Source organism: Pyrus communis, chromosome 15 (genome assembly GCF_041283825.1).
Source record: "Pyrus communis isolate YQ-2024b chromosome 15, ASM4128382v1, whole genome shotgun sequence".
NCBI lineage: Eukaryota > Viridiplantae > Streptophyta > Magnoliopsida > Rosales > Rosaceae > Pyrus > Pyrus communis.
The window spans coordinates 37,091,791-37,114,426 of record NC_142579.1 but is presented as its reverse complement, the minus strand read 5'-3'; the positions used below and the strand labels follow the sequence as shown (position 1 = coordinate 37,114,426).

General features: G+C 33.8%; 2 protein-coding genes across 25 annotated transcripts; both read right to left on the bottom strand.

Annotated features, from left to right (window-relative positions):
* Positions 1-589: 589 nt before the first annotated feature.
* LOC137740917 (putative syntaxin-131) lies at positions 590-11,221 on the bottom strand. 20 transcript variants are annotated; one of them, XM_088686639.1, is made up of 12 exons: positions 10,721-11,221; positions 9,911-10,347; positions 9,624-9,696; positions 9,497-9,521; positions 8,276-8,485; positions 8,139-8,164; positions 7,970-8,047; positions 7,685-7,765; positions 5,339-5,427; positions 4,486-4,548; positions 3,732-3,806; positions 590-1,459 (listed from the first exon to the last, which is right to left on the bottom strand). In XM_088686639.1, exons 8-12 carry the CDS (start codon positions 7,729-7,731, stop codon positions 1,413-1,415), a joined length of 321 nt encoding a protein of 106 aa, XP_088542765.1. In that variant the 5' UTR covers positions 7,732-7,765; positions 7,970-8,047; positions 8,139-8,164; positions 8,276-8,485; positions 9,497-9,521; positions 9,624-9,696; positions 9,911-10,347; positions 10,721-11,221; the 3' UTR covers positions 590-1,412. The 20 variants fall into 16 exon arrangements, with proteins under 20 accessions (XP_088542765.1, XP_088542766.1, XP_088542767.1 ...); XM_088686640.1 differs by lacking the exon at positions 10,721-11,221 and having other exon boundaries at positions 9,911-9,970; positions 10,042-10,176; XM_088686647.1 differs by lacking the exons at positions 590-1,459; positions 9,497-9,521 and adding an exon at positions 1,529-3,610 and having other exon boundaries at positions 8,276-8,336; positions 8,421-8,485.
* A 5,734-nt stretch (positions 11,222-16,955) lies between these two features.
* On the bottom strand, positions 16,956-22,356 carry LOC148690963 (uncharacterized). Of its 5 annotated transcripts, none has more exons than XM_088685366.1 (7): positions 22,071-22,356; positions 19,691-19,911; positions 19,447-19,503; positions 19,162-19,269; positions 17,605-17,685; positions 17,435-17,497; positions 16,956-17,328 (listed from the first exon to the last, which is right to left on the bottom strand). In XM_088685366.1, exons 1-7 carry the CDS (start codon positions 22,195-22,197, stop codon positions 17,317-17,319), a joined length of 669 nt encoding a protein of 222 aa, XP_088541492.1. In that variant the 5' UTR covers positions 22,198-22,356; the 3' UTR covers positions 16,956-17,316. The 5 variants fall into 5 exon arrangements, with proteins under 5 accessions (XP_088541492.1, XP_088541491.1, XP_088541490.1 ...); XM_088685365.1 differs by having other exon boundaries at positions 16,956-17,279; positions 22,071-22,310; XM_088685364.1 differs by having other exon boundaries at positions 19,162-19,284; positions 22,071-22,294.
* Positions 22,357-22,636: the final 280 nt, after the last annotated feature.

The following is a 22,636-nucleotide window of genomic DNA, read 5'->3' as shown; positions in this document are numbered from 1 at the left end:
TTCGAGTTTTTTTTTTTTTTTTTTTTTTTTTTTTTGTTTTTTGGAGTTCGAGTTCGATTTCTTCCAACTACAAATATTACATATCGTTTAAAAGTGAATATAACCGTCAACTAATAAAGTATTTATCAAAAATTGTTTTTTTTTTCACTAAAATCTCAAAAAAACAAAAAAAAAAAAAAAAGAGAAAAGTAATTAGTTAGAATTAAAATATTAATTTCAAAACAAGATATTACTTTCATTTTTTACTTGAATTTTGAAAAAAGAAAAAGATTTTATTATTAGCAAAAAAAGAAAAAAATATATTTTATTCTAATTTAAAATTAAAATTGTATGTCACTTATTACTACGGTTTATGGTATTCTTTTTCACTTGTAAGTGAGAGATCTTATATTCAATTCTTGACAAAGGTGAATTTCAACCATATTATTACTAGTCCATTGTAAGGCTTAGCCTATATGCTTCTCCTTAATGTAGATAATATCGTTTGTTTAAAAAAAAAATCAAAATTGTATAATTTAACAAAAAAACCCCAACTAGCATATGCGTAGGCTAATAATAGGAATATTTAATGTGTTGCGTTTGAAAGAGATATGTAATTTCCACTTTTATATAAGTAAAAATTCGTTGAGTTGTTTAATTTTGAACTTTTTTAGGTGAAAATTTTGAATTTATTTTATTACAAAAACGCTATCAGAAATAAACAAACTATAGGGTCACAATAATTAAAAAAAAATTATTTATGTTAACCCTTTGATATAAAGGCAAATAGATGATATAAATTCCTTTACATACATGACTCTCATTTTTATCAACAAAAGAAATCCTCTGTTGATGTCATGCTTGAAACAACAAAAGAATATCATAAAAAGTATATCAATGTGAGTTTCTGAAGAAGCGTAATTGAAGTGCTTTTTGCTGCAAAAAGTTGAGGTAGAAGATTGGACGTCTGATCCAAGACCTTCATTAAACTAGTTGATTTGTACGTGCAACCCTTTTTTTTTTTTTTTTTTTTTTTGGGTAAATTAGGAAATCTATTCCAGGACAAAGATGCCAAGACAAACAAAGAGAGCCTACAGCGAGGCAAGCACAAAGTTAAACAAGCAATAAACTAAAACAGTGCAGGGGGTTACATCAAAGAGGACGCTGCAACAATGCAAAAGCATCGCCCCCTGCCGATACAAAAAAACTTAATGAGGAGAAGGTAAATCATTGTTGTTCAAAACATGCACCAACGAAGATGGGTTCTGATCGACCCAAATAACATTGCACATACAACTTTTTGACTGTTTGGCAGGTACTAAAGAAAAGGTGGTGCTGATGATTTAACGAGTGGAATTCAAAGGAATTTTAGGTTATTCACTGGAATTCAAAAGGAATTCTCTGTTGATGGCTTGCTTGAAATAGCAATAGAACTAGAAAATATGCCCACGTTTTGCTACGGGACCTTGAATGCACCAGCCTTAAGTGCATAAATAAGACACATTTAACCTGAAGAAATTAAACATAATCTTGAAAGAACAGAGGGATAGATAAGTGACATTTTCTTGATTTTTCTTGTAACTCTCAAAGCTTACTGTCCAAAACCAAATAATTTGTACCATTTACATGTTTGTGCAACATATGCCTTACACTGGAAAAACATAAAAAATCGAATACAAATTTGTAAATCATTGACAGATTTTGTTTTACATTTTTATAATCAAATCAAGTGGCAGTGTAACACGCAAAATTACAAACTTGAAGCAAGCACAGAGAGCAGAAATTAAGATGTAGAAATATACTCAAACTTGCAACATACTGTATGGAAGCTAACTGTAGAGGTTTGTGAAGCAAACTGCAGCATGAGTTGCAGTCAATTTAACAAAAACATAGTAGTTGAAGTAAAAAATGCATGATGAAATGGATTCATAGTTTTCATGCATGACACAACCTTGTATTATTCCATAAGTCAACTTAATATCATTCCACAAAGTGAAATTATAATGCTTACTTGTCGCAGAGAGGGCAATGCCACAAAGAAGGCATATGGCGAAACATAGTAACCTGTAGCATTCATTGCACTTTGTAGCCGATATGATTTTGCCCATCTGATGGCATTTGCTAACACAAAAAAGACCACAAAAGGGATGCCAAGTCTACTTTGATTCCTATGTCATGCAATAAATAGAACAGATAGATGATGTTTTCCATATCAATAGCATACCAAGAAATGTAAAGGACACAACACAGTAGCTTACTAATTCAAAAGATTAAATGAACTATAAATGGACTAGTGGTTAATTGAACAAATTCAATACAACTGAATCACATTCTAATTTTACGCTAAGCACTATATTGCCAAGAAAAGTGCTCATATTGGTGTGAATGTTAGAAAAATGAGTTAGCACTATCCACTGCTCATTTTGCTAAATGAAACGCCTAGAATCTATTCATTTCAAGTAAGTAAAAATCCAGAACAGGGAGATGGAGATATCGGACGTTGAAAAGTGATTAAATTGTCATCTTAACAATCGATTTAACCTATGTACACCTACAGGTATCAAATTCGATCTTAGATAAAAATAAAGCTACTAATGAGATAACTGATTCCTGGTGTGAGTCATCACTTCAACTTTTTATGGCAATGATTACTTAAAGTTCTCATGCATACTCAATTGATCAATAATATCGACAATATATCCATCATTTTAGAAGGGTCATTACTGAAGGTCTTGATAAGCATTCTGAGAAGAAACCATTATAGTATCTGTGCACAGTATATGTATTTGTGGGTGTTTATCTGAGTCCATCATTCATTTGTGCTAAGAGTATTTAGGAGTGTAAGTTCGTGTGTACTTGCCAAAAAAATATGATTTTTACTTTCAGTCGATCAAATAAAAATTTATTCAAATATAACACTACTTGGTTTTGAGACTCCTAGTATTGGCAAATTAAACAAAAAAAATAAAAAAAATTGACTCCTAGTTTTCTCCCAATGTTAAGATTTAATAGTCATTTTTGCTTGGCTTAATGATAATTTCTATCAATTGATCATTGGTCTAACGAATCTCCACATTCGTTGCAACCCCCAAGGTAAACTACCCCTGCTGGCGGATACAAAGACCATAATAAACAAGGTTTTAAATATTAGTCTCATCTATGATATATTTGGTACTGTCATAGATAGAGAGATTAATAAAAGACCTCTCGCAATGTTACTGTGTCATAGTAATAATTTATATTACTTCTTTTATTATAACCAAACCTATACCAGTTTGTAATATTCAACCAACTTTAAACATTTTGGATTAGAACACGGGCAAATGAAAAAATAAGTTAATGCAAAATCTTTAGTACCTCAACTTGCAAAATATTTGCAATATATTGAGATCTATCACAAACAAAACAATGTCGAAACCAAAGCTACTAACTCCCAACACAATCAAAACTACATATAGGAAAGAAGAAATGAAGCTTAAAAAACTAAATTAGGGAAAAGAGTTGGAGAAGCAACAACTGACATTATTTACCAAGGCTTTTCAAGGTTGGCAATATAATGGATATGCTTCCCAAGAGCTTCAACTAAAGCTTGATAAATTGTTGAAATGGGTTGGAGCATAAGTAATTTAAACTAAAACCCACAAATTTAAACGAAAAACTCTATAAAATCATGAAAAATTTAATAAAATCCAAGTATTTTAATCACAAATTCGATCATACAAATCTTCACATCCAATAAGTCTAGAAGGTACCTAGCTTCGTTGCAAAATCGTATCTATACATGCCAAAGCTCAAATTTCCTTGCAGCTGCCTTGATTCGATAAGTCCTGATTCAAGCAGACTTGAAAAAAGGTTTTTAAAAATAGGAACAATATTGATAACAAATAAGTTGGAAAACGTTTGCAAACAAAAGTTATTGCAAGAAGCTCAAGCATTTTCTATAAAACTACTTTTACTAAATTGTTGGTAATGACTTAAAATGCTTGACCAAGAAACTAAAAGAGACGTTGCACAAAGAAATTATACATATTTGAAAAGAACTGAACCGATTGAAAAATTTTGATGGAAAAAACTGATGACAGGATTTTAGGCATCAATATTTCTTAAACCTAAAATGTTACAAAAATTTTACATAAAAAATGTTTCATCGATACAGCTTACAATTTTTTGTATTTGCATGTATTATGTTTAAGAAATGATATATATTACCTAAGTTTCATAAGACAAAAACTTCAGAACTTCATTCATTTTATAAAATAGAATAAAAAACATGACTTAAACTTTTAAGGCACACTCCAATGTTGATATCAAGTTGATAGTGGGTTGATTTGTGGCTACCAACTGTAAATGAAAAATGTAAATGTTAAGTTATGTTACATGTTTAATTGTTTGGTAAATGCTAAGTTATGTTATTATGTATGATGGCTTGCCAAAGACTGAATAAAAAAATAAACAGTGAAGAGTTAAAACTCAAAGTTGAAATTCCATCTTCTATGTCCAACTCACCTTTCTTAATCTTTTCTGAAGAAATAAACAGAACTTTTCTTGTACTCTTCTTTAACCACTGCACTGAAAAATAAACACACATTGCTGTTTAAATATTAAAACTGAAGACCTTTAAATTCATAAGTTATCCAAAACTTAATAAGCTAGTCCAAATAACATTCATCACGACAATAGCACTAAAATTAAGCTGTTTTGTTTCTGAACAATTTCTTAGCAATCAAGTGGAGGAAATCTGTGTTAAACTAAGCAGGCAGTGGTGGTTGATTTATGTTCTTTAAATTTATAATTTTTTTAACATGTGAATTGATCATTACTTTTTTAATTTGCTTTGGAAATGCGGTCAGACCATGTTGTCTGAAACAATTGTTAACATGTTATTGTAGAATATATTATAGCAAGGAGTAAACAATTTAACACTCGAAAACCTGCAAGCCAGTGGCTCCAAGACGAAAAAACCTATATAAACCCAAATCAACTAAGTTACAAAACAACTAAATATGCAAACAACATCAGAGTCTGCAGTGATCTAGTTTTTTATTTTGTAATTAAATTTAATCTCAATTTTTTGCCCAACAATGGAACCATCAGAGGTTGTACAGCAATAGTGCACAACAGTTTAGTAAACACCATAAGAGAATGGGGATAAATTGAATATTAATACATACACATCTATCAGAATAATAAAACTAAAAGAAACTAAACATGTAACATAATTCACACCAATAAACCATCATTCAATTTGAATTTTGAAGTAATCTGTCCATATTGCCTTAAACTATTTAACCAAAAGAGAACAAATTTACTGGAAAAATTCTAATTTTTCCTAATATGTTAGTGGAGAACAATTTCTTACATGTTTCAATATATGCACAAAAATGGTTCTTTTTCCTTATGAATCTGACATGGACACCTGCAACTCCCCTATAGAAATAAAAAAACAACCTGAAAAATTAAAAGGAAATGATTAGACCCAATACTCTCCGATGAATTTCCAACATATTGAATACGGGTTTAGATAAATAGGCAGAAATAAAAAAAATGCATTCAAATACATGAACAAAAGATATTAAAACAACAAAAAATCAAGAGAAATCAACTTTGCAAACTCTAGATCCCAAAACAAAAAAATTATTCCTTAGCTAGCCACCACTCTCAAAATTCCTCAATCCCTTATATCTCACAAAGAGAAACACATGCATGTCCATTTCAGCTCTTAAAACTGAAAGAAATGTTACGGTTTCTTAGTTTCTTACCCAAATCCACCAATTTGAATCAAATCTTTGCAACACAGATGTGAAACAGATACACAAAACACCAACATTACAACGGGTTTTTTTTTTCATTCAAAGCATTGCATAACTGAGAAAGCTATATTTCTAAGAAAGATTAAAACCTTTTTACAAAACACACTGAAAAACCTCACATTTATAAAGACTGGAAGTTTTTGCTCTAATTTGGTTTCCTTTATCTGTTTAAAGTTAATTTCCTCTCTCTGTTTTACAACTGTATTTACACATATTTACAACGATATTTACAACTCTTTTGCAAGAATCACATACTCAAAAAAAATTCGAAATTAGCAATGTTATTTCTTACCCCCCAAAGACATTCCAAGTCTTAATGGTTACATTCGTTAGTGAAGAAAGCTACACCACTCAAATGACAAAGATTAATAACCAGATACCCATCCATTTTCTAAAGTGACCTGAATGATTCCTTCTCTGATAAAAAAAAATTATGGCCTCTGCTCAATTTAAAACCACACTAACAACGTTAACATCAAATTACAACACTGTAGATCGAAATGATGTTTGACACCAAAGAATATTAACGTATACGATAACGTTATACTTAGTTAATTTGTAAAATGATAATAACTTATTCTAATAACCTTAACATTATACTCAGTATGCTTTGTAACAATCCGAATTTCAATATAACCCTAATTAAGGAGTGTCTAATAACCTTAAATAAAATTATTACTAATAACGTTAAGGATATATGATCAGTAAAATGATTTTAACAATCTTAAGATTAATTTTTATTCTAATAATGTTATTGGTTTATAAATAACGTTAATGAAGATTCTTGTTTTTGGCGTGTGTCAATGAATATTGTTTTGTTACTTCATTTTATTACTTTACATTATTAGTTAAATTTAAATACATAATGTTATGATAAAATGATGACTTAAACTTAACGTTACTGATAACAGCATACTAAGTTTCAAAAAACAACATTGAACTTAACTAAGTTTGATGTGAGGATTATGTTGAATGTAAATCCTGGATCTATGCTCTAATCTGTGCATGACACACATCATACACATTTTAAAATAAACAATAACAATCACAAAAGAACCAACAGAGTGATGGCATAAAAATCTGAAGCATGTGGCATCATCTATCAATGAAGAAAAATCAGATGCATTATGTATTGTAGAGGAATAGATAACTGAGAATTCCATTCACAGAGTCACCATCACAACAACAAAGAATAGATGCATGAACAAAAACATGCATAACACAGTGTGTTTTTTGCAGAGAGGTTGTAACACTGAAAAAGCAGCAGAGCAAGAGGAAAAAGAGGAGAGCAAGATGGTAGCCAAAAGAGAAAACCAGAGTTATCAAATAGCAATCAGCACAAAATATCTTCTTAGGTCTCCTAATTTAATAATTTAGACTCAAAATAAATTCTATCAGATGTCTTTCAAGATCCATGTTTTGAGAAAGATGGTATTGTCCAAGGAGAGCGGGACTTTTCCTTTCTAAAAAAAGAAAGCCAACAGCAATCATGAATAAAAGTGGGTAGAGAATATAAAATTCTACTTATCTTTTCAGATAAGCTGCAGAAAAGCAGGAAAAAAGAAGCAGAATTAAGCAGAAAAGCAAGAAATAATCAAATTGGACTCGAACTTACCAATTTTTTATTCAAATAAACTAAAAAAAGGAGTTGGAATCAAACTAAACCTGAAAAATATCATATATCCAATATTAAGTGTACACACCTATAAATTAATCTTTATATATACTTTAAAATAATACAGATCAATGTAATCTAAAATGTTATTATATTCATTACGGCAATACCAAATTGTAAAGTTAACTCTTAAAAGTAAGGCCTATGGAAGACATCTGTATTATATAGCAACTTCATTTCCATCAGAGAGTACACATCATTGAACAAACTAAGAAGATACCTGTTGTAAATTGAGCAGCTTCCTCTCAAGATCTCTAACAGCATCATGTGGCTCTTGAATTTCGGCCAGAGCGTCCATTATCTACAATTTGATACACAATTTTGGAAATGATCAATCTTAATCAGAAAATTAAGTGTTTGAACAACCCAAGCTAGAAGAGTTAGGAGCTTAAAATTAATTGTTCAAGATGTAAAAAAATGTGTCAAGTTTGTGAGAGAATGCACAATTTCAATAGTAAAAAGTGCTTATTTGGGGGCAGAGAATAAAAAAGGATATTTAACAAACCTGGCCTCCCCCTTGTCCTTGGATTGCCTTCTGGAAAATTTGTTCAGTGTCTCTTGTCTCGATTAATCTTTCAATTGTCTGTACAAAGTTAAATAATTAGAAAATGAGCTTTCACAGTGGTATAGAATCTATAGATATACCGTAATTTCAACAGTGCAATAAGTTTTACCTCTTCATCAGCTCTTGTGCCCATCACTGACATTCACAAAATGCAAGAGAAATAAACTATAAAATCAGATCATGGAAATTCAAGTAGAAGCTCCAGAAATAGCAACCACTGATGAGTGGCAAGTGAGGGGTTCAAACCTGTAAAAACTTGCCTCTCGACAACATCACGATACTCTTGATGGATGGTGTCCCTCATAGTCTGCATGTTTTAAGTTCAAAATTTAGCGATGAAGGAAACAAAGATTATGAGATTAAAACAAAACTGACCAAAAAGGATACAGACCCGGCGACTTAAAAATCGATTCTAATAAAATTGAAAACCCAGTCATTCTGGCAGTCACCATACCACTGAGAAAACATCAAAAAATGAACACCAAAGAAGTCAATCACTGAGAAAACATCAAAAACCAAAATCAGATGCCAAAAATCAATAAAAATAAAATACGAGTTTTATTAATCGGGTAGTGAATCGATAAAATAGCACGAATGCTGGTTCAAAAAAAAAAAAATTAAAACCTTGAAACCAAAGGACTGCAAAGGATTGTTTCATAGAAAGTAAAAGAATAAATTGAATCAACTGAACATGCTTCTTGCCAACCAACAAAGTAAAACACAGGGAAACAACCATTTCTTTTATCCCATTTGTCCAACACCACCCGCATTTCAAACAAAAAGGAAGAGTTTAATAACTAATAACTTCAGGCACTTTCCAATTGTCAGCTAGCATGATAAAGACCATGGATAATTTATTGTGTTCATTTTCCTGCCATCTTAAGTGACCAGAAACTGAAAATTTCTTATCAAATGTGTTAATGCTGCAATATATAGGATGACGGGGAAAATTCCAGTGAAGATTCGTTGAGGAAATTGACAGTGTCACTACTCGCCTTTGGAAAGATGTCTTTTCTGGAAACCCTTTCAAAGTGTTTAGGATCCAAAAACTTGTAATCGATTAGAGTGTGCCGATTAGGGTGATTTGCTATCTAGGACTCACTTGGGAGTTGGGAGCGAAGTTATAAGTCGCAAGCTCTTGAAATGCAGTAATGAATTTGGATAGTTTTGGACATGGAAGAAAATATCACATGCACAGCAAGCTACAGCGACCATAAGAAGAAGAAGAAGAAGAAGAAGAAGAAGAAGAAGAAGAAGAAGAAGAAGAAGAAGAAGAAAAAAAGAGATCTAAAGCAAAAACCATGAATCGAACTCAAAAAAGAAATCATCCAAATAACATCTCAAACCAGAACCCAAATCAAATGCACCAAATCTCACATCAAAAAATAAATTATACAAATTGACATATTGGTAGAAACCCAACAGAGATTTTAGAGAGAGAGAGAGAGAGAGAGAGAGAGAGAGTACCAGAGGGAGTGAGATATGGTTGTACCTGGAAAGCCAAAAATAAATTATATAAATTGACCTTAACATTTGTTGACTCGAACAAACTGATACATAATAACAGTTGTTTAGGATATAGATATGGGTGTACCTGGAAAGATTAAAATTCACCATGCAAGCCGTATTCGTGGAGGACTTGCTCTAGTTCTTCCATAGTGATATACCTGATAATCAGAATGCATTTTGGCAACATTGTTATAAATAAGATGTTGAAATTTAAGAGCACTATGTATAAGATATTAAAAAAAAAAAAAAATTTAAAAAAAAAACCCCATCTATTATGATCTCTGCATACCCCGGCTGTCTCGTAGGAGAAGCCGATGAACAGTGGCAGTAGAATCAAGCAACCAAGTTATGAAATACGAATTTAAAATGTACCTATTTACTGTGTCTGTAATGAATCTGTGAAATCAAATAGTTTAACCCTAAAAAGCACCACTGCAAATAGCATAAGAAAATTGAAATTAACCCTAAAGAAATTGGGAGAGAAGAATATGAAAAGGGAATACCTTTCGGCCCTTTGAGTTATTGGAAAAAAACCCAACAGAGCAAAAGCCTCCAACTCCAAAGACTGTTGTGGGATTATACTTATAATAACAACTAATCAAATAGAACTAAAAAAATATGGAGGAATCATATCAGTCACACTTGAAAGATATCATTTCGAGCAACAAAGTCAGTCTCACAGTTAAGTTCAATAATAGCAGCCTTGTTCTCATTCTGAGCCAGAGCCAGCAAGCCCTCAGCAGCCATCCGAGATGACTTTTTCGACGCCAAAACCTTCCCTCTCCTCCTCAATTCCTTCTGAGCAGCCTCTGCATTTCATTAAAGAAACCAACTTTGATAAGGATTAAAATATATATATATATATATATATATATATATATATATATATATATACAAAAATTAAAAGAGCCATGTTCAAAAGAGTTTTCTAATTATCTCGAGGAGAGGAGGTCACCCAACATGACCAAAAACAATATTTCTTTTACTACAGCTATTAAACATCAATTTCCATCTGACAACAAAGCTTAAATTACATGGATAATATTTATGGTTATAAACTGAGAACACAACCTGACATGATCCATGATAATGCACTAATTTGAAGAGCAACCACACAGGCATGGTTATATTCTCTCTCCCTGTTCACAGACAAAAATACAAAAGGTGGTTTAAAAGGTGTACCTGTAGTGAGTGAGTGAGTGAGTGAGTGAGTGAGTGAGTGAGTGAGTGGGCGAGTGATGCTGCGACTGTGAGAGGCTGAGAAGAACACGGAGATGGGATCGAACAAGATCAAGGATCTGCAGCAATGGCGCTGAGATGCCCACTCTTCCCTTTCCTTCTCTCTGTGTCGCTCTGTCTCTGTCTCCCTCTCTCCCTCTCCCTCTCCCATCTTTATCTCCATCAGCATGGCCTCCCAACTGTGAAACCCTCAGCGAGCAATCCTTACTCCTCCCTCTCCCACTCTCTCTTTCGCGCTGTCTCCCTCTCCCTTTGTCTCCCTCGAATCGTACACCCCCTGTGACTCTGTCTGCCTGCAAGCCGCATGCCTTCCTCTCACCAAATCCCTATCTCTCTCCCTCCGTGTCTCTCTTCTCTCTCTGCTCGCTCGGTCTCTCTCTCCCGACGGCATGCTCTCACCGAGTCCCACTGCAGCTCAGAAAGAAAGGAAATGAAAGTCTCTAAGAGCAACTCCAGCGTTGGAGCCCTCCCCCTGGCAATACACTATTCAATCCACCTAATGAACAGTAACTGCCCTTAATGAACAGTAAGTAGCCCTGGCAATAGAATTTGCATCTCCACCGTTACACTTCAATAGCCCTGGCAATAGGCAATAAAATATTAGTATTTTTTTTATTTATAAAATAATACAAAATAATTTTAATTGTAATATCGGATAAGATTTTTAATCGTTCTCGTTGCGCCACGTGTCATTATCCGAAGTATTATTAAATAATACAAAATATTACAAAATAATACAATTATTGGTGATGGATTTCTGATAAGATTATTAACCAATCACGTCGCGCCACGTGTCATAATCGGTTCACAATCTTTGAGGATAGATTTCCATCAGATTTTTAACGAATGACGGCATGCCACGTGTCATAATCTGTTTACAATCTTTGAGGATAGATTTCCATCAGATTTGTAATGAATGACGGGATGCCACGTGGCATTATGCACAACCTAATCCTTTCTGAATCCTCTATATAATTCACCATCCATCCTCACAAATCTCACACCAAAATTCTCAAGCTCTCTATCATTATTCATAGTTTCTGCTTCCTTATTCACAAAAATCTGTATCATTATTCATAGTTTCTGTTTCTTTCTTTCAATGTCTTCTTCTTCTTCCTCAAGGATGATGTGGGAATTCAATCAGGAAGAGGAAGAATTGTTTAACGAATCAGAAGCAACATTCAATCACCAGGGGGTAAGAAATGAGAGGGAAGAGGATGAGGAGCGTCAAATGAGAGATGACAAAGTAAGAAGGGGCAGAGCCTCACATTCCCGTCGAGTCATCCAAGCTGCGGCTCAGATCTGCAGGCCCAGCCGTTCCGGAAACCTTGATAGAAGCAGGCAACGACGAGGTATGGAACTATTGGATGATTATTTTGTTCCTAATAGTGCATTCCCTGATACGTACTTTAGACGTCGTTTTAGAATGGAACGACATTTGTTCAACAAAATCATGATTGTTGTTTGCAACCATGATTCTTATTTTGTGCAAAAAAAAGATGTTTTTGGTGCTATGGGTCTACTGCCTGAGCAAAAAATTACTGCTGCCTTGCGGATGCTTGCATATGGAGCATCTGCAGACCAAGTGGATGAGATAACGAGGATGGGGCAATCAACCATTCTTGAGTCCCTGATGAGGTTTTGCGGAGCAATCGAATCTATCTACACCGCTGAGTACCTCCGCAAACCTACACACATGAACTTGGAGCGGCTGTTGAAGAAGGCGGAGATGCGTGGCTTTCCTGGGATGATTGGAAGCATTGATTGTATGCACCGGACGTGGAAAAACTGTCCAAGTGCATGGCAAGGCGCTTACGGGGACAGAAAAGGAGCAAAAAGTATCATTCTGGAGGCGGTGGCATCTTTTGATACATGGATTTGGCACGCCTTTTTCGGGGTCCCGGGAGCTCAAAATGACATCAACGTCCTTGCCCAATCCCCAGTGTTCAACGATGTCCTGCAAGGAAAGGCACCAAAAGTTACGTATGAGGTCAACGGACGTATGTACGACGGGCCATACTACCTAGCTGACAGCATCTACCCCCGCTGGTCAACATTTGTCAAAACAGTGCCACGTCCACGGAGTGCAAAGGAAAAACACTTTGCAAGCTGTCAAGAGGGGTGCAGGAAGGATGTGGAGCGTTGTTTCGGTATCCTCCAAGCTCGCTGGGCGATCGTCAGGGGTGCTGCCAGATTGTTTGATGTAGAGTCGCTTCGCTCCATCATGATGACGTGCATCATTCTTCACAACATGATTGTGGAAGATGAGTACGATTATGAAGATGTTGATGAATATGAGCCAGACCCGATGAACAATTCAAGAACACGTATATATTGTGCTCATGACGCCACCGATGAGCCCGTGCAACATGAGCCATTACAAAGGGATGGACGTTACAATGAAAGGCTCATTCAACGATATACTGCATTTCAAATGCCAGACATGCACAATGCCCGACAAATTGACTTGATTGAGTACCAGTGGGCATTGAAACAAGCTGAAGATAATTAAGTTCATGTAATTCTTATTTGGTGTGTTTTATTATTTGGTATGTTTATGTAATTTTTTTTATGTTTATGTTTATGTAATTCTTAGTATATGTAATTCTTAGTATGTTTATGTTTATGTTTATGTAATTTTTTTATGTTTATGTTTATGTAATTCTTAGTATATGTAATTCTTAGTATGTTTATGTTTATGTAAAGGACTTTTAATTAGAACCATGGACTTTTAATTAGAACGATGGACTTTTAATTATTTTATACAAGGACTTTTAATTAGAACGATGGACTTTTAATAAATAACTTACCAAATTAATTTGAATAAATATTCAAGAAATTGGAAACAACATAAATAATACAAACAATAAATAATAAATTACAACCCAAAGTGATTGGAAAATTATGGGCTCCGATTACAAAAAGTACTCTATTCATCATCACTTAACCAATTTGTGGTGCTAGGATGATCTTCTCTTGTGGTGCTAGAACCACCTTGGCTTGCTATCGTTTCTCTTGCACGCCTCCTTCGCACCACGTCCGCTTTCTCTGACTTCCAAAAATATTTTGAATTTGGAGACTTCCCTTCTAAAGACATGTTCATAATCTCACGATCTTGTTGAGCCCGTCTTTCTTCTCTAACATGTTCCCTTTCTTGCCTAAGTAGCTCTCTTTCTCTCTCATTAGCATAAAATTCTCTCTCAACAACTGCTTGTTTTGATGCCTCTCTAGCCTTATCAGCCTCATCTTTCGCCAGGTCCCTCGCCAAAGTCAATTCACCTTGGCGAGTAAGTTCTTCCATGAACTTTGCATAATCGTTCTTCGAAGCACTCCCTTTTCTCTTTGAAGCCTTCTTACCTTCAGGCCTAATTGGAAAACGGGTCGAACCCGACGCTTGTTCAGGGAGGGGCGTTTCGGGCACTTGTTCTGCATCATCTTCATTAACATGATCGGGTGTAGAGTGTAGAGGGGTGCTGTTCATGTGCACTTTTGGACCGACGTGCACAATTCTAAATTTAGGACAATCTTTGACAATATTCCAACATTCCCACCGGTTGAATGATTTATTTTTGCTTTTGGTTTTGGCAGCGTACCAAGCTTGTGCTTGAAGTTCCTACACAATAAAAATAAGTAACAAATAAATAATACAAATAAGTAAGAAGGCTTCAAATTTAGTAAATAATGAAAATAAGTAACAAATAAATAATTATAATGAAAATAAGTAACTAGCAAATATATACATATATATATATAAGTAACAAATATAATGAAAATAAGTAAGAAGGCTTCAAGTTTAGTAAATAATGAAAATAAGTAACAAATAAATAATATTAATGAAAATAAGTAACTAGCAAATATATATATATATATGTCATGTTAATCATAACATGGGGCTAGAGTTCCAAGTTTAGTAAATAAATAATACAAACAAACAAAAAATAAATAATACAAACAACATAATTATAATGTAACAAATAAGTAACAATAAATAATAAATTTTGTACGTAACAAATAAATAATACAAACAATAAATAATAAATTATGTAGATAACAAATAAATAATACAAACAAATAATTATATTGTTACCTGATCCGAGTAATTTTCTCCACTTCGAATATTACTACTAGCTTGTGCCAAAGCGTCTCTCCACGTACTAAACGATTGGCTAAGTAATTTCCAACGACTGGACATCGATTCTTTGGTTCTTTTCCCACCAATTTTCCCAAGAAAATTGGTATGAATAAGACTCCACATTTCTAGCAACTGCATCTCATTACCCGTAAGCGAACTATGAGTAACTTCAACCCATCTAGTACACAACGCAACATCTTCAATAAGAGACCAATTCGTACCTGCACCAGTGGTCATTTTGTTGAAAAAAAATGGATTCAAACTTTGAGACAAAGAAAGGAATGTGATTGAAAGTAGTTGAGAAAATATGAAATTGTTGTGTAAGGTAGATGATAATGAGAAGGTATTTATAGAAAAGTAAAAACAATTTTTTTTACAATTTTTTTCAGATTTTTCAGATATTTTTTTGAATTTTTTTGAATTTTTTACAATTTTTTTAAATTTTTTATTCAATTAATTAATCTCTGCCGTTGGATATAAAAAAATTTGAATTCCAACGCTCCAGATTGTGCCACGTGGCACAACGGTAACTTTTCAGATTTTTAAAACTATTTTTTCATTTATTTTTTTATTTATAAAGCATTTTAATATCCACCGTTGATCTCAGATCGAACGGTGGATATTAAATCTGACTTAATTTTTTTTTTTTTACCGTTGAGATCTAACGGTCCACATTAAGTGACCGTTAAGATCTAACGCACCGTGGGAAGCCACGTGGCTTCCCAACGGTCACTGACAAAACCCTTTTTTCTGATTTTTCTGTCGGGACGCGCCCCCACGCGCAGGTGGGGTGCACGCGCCTGACACAAAAAAATAAAATATTAGGCTGACGCCACCCTGGCGTCAGCATGACGTCATCCCCACCTCGGGCTCAAGGGCTGGCAATCCCTCACGGGCCCTTTTCTCGGGCCTCCCCCTTCCGCCGGGCTTCCTCACACTGGAGGCCTGCCACCGGCCCTCGGGCCTTTGTTTTGCACACTGTCCCCCGAGCAATTTGCTACGGTGGGAATGCTCTAACCCACCCAACCCGTTCGAAACCCTACAGACTAAAATGACCATCGCACCCCTGCCTTTCCACGATCATCAACACGTGGCATGAAGATCGGGCGGCAGAAAGAGTCAGTGGCAGCCTCGTAAATAAACTGAAATTCAGGTACCATGAACAGTCAAGAACAGTGCCTATTGCAATGCTTTCTTTAGACTAAAGTAATATCATTGAAAATGCCATTATTAGTTTTCGAAAAATCATAAATTGAGGTATTTTTTGTGGCAAAAAGTCAAGTAGAAATAAGTTTTTTATTGCAAGACCTTCAATCTGTTGAGTTATATTATATTTTTTTGATCGTTTGACAAATACTAACAAAAAGACAGTATTGGTGATTAATAAAGTGAACCAAGTTTTCTAGAACGATGTTAGCGATGTTTGCATTGGGTAAGAAAGATAAAACTTTTTAGGTCATTTTCTGACAAAGTTAGAGAATATTTTATTCAACGACTGGAATTAAAAAAAGATGATGGCATATGCTTGAAACTTTGAAAGAGCAATAGAATATGATCGAAAGTTAATCGTTAGTTTTTGAAAGGGCATATATTGAATTATATGTTTGCTTGAAAAAGTCGGTGTAGATGATTAAATAAAGGAATCATCTAAGAACATTGTATAATTTGGTGCCGCGTGCTGCGTGCATTATATAAAAATAAATTTTAGAACAACAAATAATTTTAAATATTTTAATATAATGCATGTGGCATCAAATTATTGGACATATCAACATAACATTTAGCAAGTCATTTAGTACTACAGTCTAGTAGTATTTCTCTTTACTGGTAAGTGACAAGCCTTAGGTTCTATTCTCGTCAAATGTGCATTTGAACCACATTATTGCTAGCATATTCTAATGTTTAGCCCACTTCTCACCTCATTAGTGTAGATAATATCGTTTATTAAAAAAAAACATTTAGCAAAAATTAACATCATGAATTAAATTAATGTGTGGTAGTTAATTTCAAAGATCGATTTTGAAATTCAAATATCAAAATAATGAGTTATGTAAATTCAACGACTATTTATAATCGAAACCTCACGTATATACAATGATATTGATATGTAGTTTGTCGGTTTATATTCCGAGTACACTAAAAGATAAACCAAAACGCACCTTTCAACTGAAAAATAAACTAAAACACACCTTTCAACAACATAAGTAAAAGCTGCCCACACTACACACCACCAACTCGGAGACTTATCTTAACGTTTAACTAGTGCATCACTGTTTCAAACATTTTACACAGACGATTCAATCATACACAGAAAAAGGACATGTAAACAAAGCCAGTAGCAGCTTACTTCTCTGGATGGCCCCTTTTAGCCTTACGACACGCATGGTTGGTACCTGGAACAGGTTTTTTAGCGTTTGTACTGCATAACGATGCACAAAGTCGCAATCAGCAAACAGAAATATGTTAGGATTACTTTTCGTTTAGAGAATGCGGTGTGCATGCATAAGCACGTATAAGTAACTAACCTGAAAAGTCAGGAGAAAGTTCTGAACCAGAATTATAATGAGCAGGGCCAACAAAGCCGAGGCCTGCAACATTTTAATTGCGACTAAATAAGGAGATCAAAAATAAAATTCAAAGAAAGAAAACAGAACAAACAAAAAAAAAAATGCAAGATTGGTTTCATTACACGCACCGCAAACCACTCCAATTCCTTTGTAGCAACAGGTCTTGTCAGTTCATGCCTCTTCAGCAAATCTTTTACTGTCCCTTGAACCTTGAAGAAATATATGGATTACAAAATTTAATAAACTACTATAGGTCGTTCGCTGAATGGCTTAGGCTACGGGTGCATCCACCAGGGCAAGAACATCAAAAGGAATAAAAAAGAAACCGTAATTCATTCACAATATGCAGTCACAGTCTTCAACAGCAAGTAACATATGAACTGTAGACTGTTCAATGCGGTCACTATAAGATAGCATATCAAACATATATGTCATCTTATGTTACGATGAATTGATTGGTCAAAGCAAGATAATTATCGTCATCAAATGGAGAAGAATAAAAAATGGAAAACAAAGGAATAATAAACGAACTTGTAGCAATCAACCATTGAAATAATTTGTATCTGACAGTAGCATGCACTACTAGAATTTGAAGGACCTCGTCAGTTATTGAAGGCCAACAATACTCAGTAAATTAAGCATAAACTTGTAAAACAGAAAATTGTAGAAGCGAGGTATAAGGTTCTTCAAGTGACCATACGGCAATTAATTGTACCTTCTGAATCTAACCACCACACTACTTCGAATACCATATCTAACATAAGGGAAAGATGTCTGAAACCATATTAGAGACCAGTAAAAAGAAAAGCACATGTGCGAATTGAAAAAAACTAAGCAAACCAAGCTTTCGGATCACTTTCAGATTCCAACTGAACCATTGACGAATGAGTTATCTAAATTACTGAAGATGTTAAGAGTAAATGTATAATTATGGAGAATAATCTGAATGATGACTTTAAGGTACGACTTAAATCGTTTCTTTAAAGTGTTATTTGCCCCCACTCGAATGAGTTTGCTAAAGGGTTCTTAGCAAGTCACTTCCAGGATACAACAAAGTATGGAATATTCGATTAGCAAAACCGAATTGTATTTCCTTATAAATAACTAGAAAGAAATTGTATGAATGTGATAGAGAGAGAAGAGAGAGCAAAGAAATTGTGTAGACAACAAATTTCTGAATGATTTTCGTCTACTAATATTACCAATATATATAAAGAGAATTGCACCTTTTAGACATATCTTTTGGTTTTGGATGTGTCCTCTCACCACAAGATACAACTGAACATTGCAGCAATGTTTCATAGATATGTCTGATACAAGAGAAAAATGCATCTGTTTGGGATGCAACATGTCTTTTCGCAAAAACAGAAAAGGTGCATTGTTTGTGATTGTTGGGTCAATGACCCAATTCCATCATATGTCAAACAGCCGTATATACATACATACATATATATATATATTAATTACATTATATTATATTCTTAAAATATTCAATAGAAGATGATTGTAAAAATGAACTTTAAAGAACCTTAATTCTATGACAAGCTTAAACGACACCTTCAAATCCTATGTTCTTAAGAAGCTCACTTGATTGATTTTTCTGAATTTACAATTATCTCAGAAAGAATATAAACAAACATTGGAAGACAGTTAAAATGACAAAATAAAAAATAAAAAAAACTCACAATCTCTATTTTTGAAAGCAAATCATCGATCTTCTTCTCGGCTTCATTTACCCGGTCTTTCAAGTCCCCTTTCCCGTTACGTTGCAATTCCTTTTCAACTTCGTTGACCTGCATAGAATGAACCTTAATTCCATGACAAGATTAAACAAAACCTTCAAATTCTATGTTCTTAAGAAACTCACTTGATCATTGATTTTTCTGAATTTTCAACTACCTCATAAAGAATATAGACAAATATTGGGAGACAGTTAAAATGTGAGAGAGAGAATTCATGCAAATTAATACCTCATTTAAATCTTTTTCTTTTAGAGTAGCTTCAAACTTTGCCTTCCACATTTCCACCTGAAGACAAATTTAGAAACATAGACTGAGCATAAGCACCAACCCCCATCTAGAAAAATGCGCTTCCGCATAGACTTTACCAGTACAAAACAATGTTTTGTTCTTATAATTAAAATCACAAAGGACTTGCTATGAGCACATTCAGCTACAAAATAACTTTTCTTCCAAATGAGAAAAAATAACTCACCTTTTTCTCTATTTTTGAAAGCAAATCATCGATCTTCTTCTCTATTTCACTCTGCAACGAAGAAATGCCATCCGACTTCCGTTGAATTACTTCCTCCTCCTCTTTTATAAGCTCATTTATCTTTTTTAGTTGGAGTTCGATCGAAGAAATTCTATCCAAGTCGAGTGGAATTACTTTCTCCTCTTTTATAGGCTCATTGTTCTTTTTTATTTCGGATTTTTCTACAGTAACGAAACACAAACCGTCAGCCAGGAAAACCCAAACAGCACTCAAAAACACTTAAAAATGCTCGAAATCGACATTCGACTAATATCCATGTTGTTTCTATTCCCAAAGTAACTAAACAATTCAGCATCTTTATTGGTCTGATTAAAATTATGAAAAAAGAAAAATCAAAGCTGTACAAGTAAGCATCAGACCTCAGCTAATTGGCAGTATTACTTAGATTCCAAAACATAAACACAAAATTATAAATGGAAAGCATCACAAACACTTCCCAATTGAAAAACCAAAAGGATCTCCAACTTCAGTAACATCTATTTGGATGGCGAGAAAACAGAGGGAAAAATATTATGAACTCAAAATGAATAATGTTAGAGAGACCAAATTTACAAATCAAATGATAGGTCACCAATAGAAAAAAGAGCACGTTAATCAACACTTGAGTAATAATCTAATTATCAACATCCACATCATTTAATTTACAAAATTTGGTTTAAAATTTAGTCTTCCTAGCATTACCTACTCAAATTAGGATTGCTTTGTGATTGCCTTAATCACCTATTAGAGAGTTAATTGAAGGTTTTATTCTTTAGTTTTATTGTTAAGGATTGTTTCAAACATGCCAGCTGGCATTAAAAAGTATAGTGACTGTATAAAAGGAGGCCAGCTCCCAGAAATCTTTCATATTAGTTTTACATAAGAAATCAAATACCAAAATTATTGCTCCTCTCTTTCTTCCTTCCCTCTTCTTCCATTGCAGTAGTTAAGGTTGAGTTAGGGTTGAGATTTGGGTCCTAACAAAATATCGAATCGATGAAAAATCAAATTTCATCCAATAAACCCTAGAATTCGCAGAAGACGATAGAAACGAACGGTGGATCTTATACATGAGCTTACGAAAAAAGCCCCCTCGGAGGGCTCTCACGTTTCTCCGCCGGGACTGGAGAGTCTCGCTTGTTTTCCTCCCATGAGATTCCAGTTTCAGCCCGAATCTGGGAGAAAATAGGGCAAGAAAGATTGAGAGAATCGCGAGCTTGGAGGGCGCCATGGGAGCATGCAATACAGCCAACGAAACTCTCACAGCGACAATTTTTCGAGGATTTTTTTTTTTTTTTTGAGTTGGAGTTCGATTTCTTCCGACTACAAATAAAATATCGTTTGGTACCAAAAAAATCTTGTATTACCTCAAGGAAAATGGATTTATAACTGTCAACTAATCAAACATTTATGATACTAACAATTGATTTTTTTTTTACTAAATTTTCACAATATTAAATTAATTAGTTAGGATTAATTGTTGCTTTGAAAAATAAAGGAAAAATATTTTATTCTAATTTAACAAAATTATATCATGCAATTTAAAAAAGCCCAATTGGCATATGTGTAGGCGTGTTTGAAAGAGATATGTAATATCAACTTTTATATAAGTAAAAATTCGTTGTAATTTGCTGATTAGTTGTAGTTTAATATTTAATTTGCGGATCAAGTTTTGGGTGATGAATTTTATGTGAATTTTGACAGGTATTAGAATTGGGTTTTGAATTTCAGTCAGAGAAATGAATTTTCATGAGAATTTGTGGTTGGTAGGAGTGACGTGAATTTAGTAAAAAGTTGTTTGAAGCTACATCCCTGAATTTCCATGCAAATATGCCTTACCTGTAGAGACTTGATTTTCACCCTGGAATGGATGAATGCTATCCGGTTCATTATTCCCTTTTACGTGGTTAAATTCAACATTAAAGAAACACAAACAGTTAGCCAGGAAAACCCAAACAGCACTAAAAACACTTGAAAATGCTCGAAATCGAAATTTATCTAATATCAATGTTGTTTCTACTCACAAAGTAACAAAATAAACAATTACGCATCTTTATTGCTCTGATTAAAAATTATAGAAACTGAAAAGTCAAGGCTTTACAAGTAAGCACCAGAGCTCAGCTAATTGCAGTATTACCTAGATTCCAAAACAGAAACACAAAATTATAAATGGAAAGAAATACAAACACCTCCCAATTGAAAAACCAAAGGATCTCTAACTTCAGTACATCTGTTTGGATGGCGAGAAAATTGAGGGAAAAATTCGAATTGACAAACACTTAAAAAATCACAAATTTCACCCAATAAACCCTAGGATTCGCAGAAGACGATAGAAACGAACCTGTATTCGAAGTGTACGGGTCGAACAATGAGCCTTCCGAGAATTCTAATCGTGGACTTTGAGCCCGAATCTGGGAGAAAATTAGGGCAAGAAAAATCGAGAGAATGGCGAGCTTGGAGGGCGCCATGGGAGCACTCAATCACAGCCAACGAAACTCTCAGCGACAGTTTTTCGAGTTTCCCTTTTTTTTTTTTTTTTTTCTTTTTTTGAGTTCGAGTTCGATTTCTTCGGACTACAAATATTAAATATCGTTTTGGTACCAATCTTTTATTACCTTAACGACAATGGATGTATAACTGCCAACTAATAAAGCATTTATGATACCAACAATTGTTTTTTTTTTTAACTAAAATTTCAAAATATTAAATCAATCAGTTAGGATTAAAACAGTAATTTCAAAAAGTAATGTTAGGAAGATTAAATTTGCAAAATAAATAATACGTCATCAAATGAATGAGCACGTTTATTAACTTTTAAGTAATAAATCAATCAATAAGGTCTATGTCTTTTAGTTTTTAAAACTTTATCTACAAATTTAATCTCTCTAACATTACCCAATTCCAAAA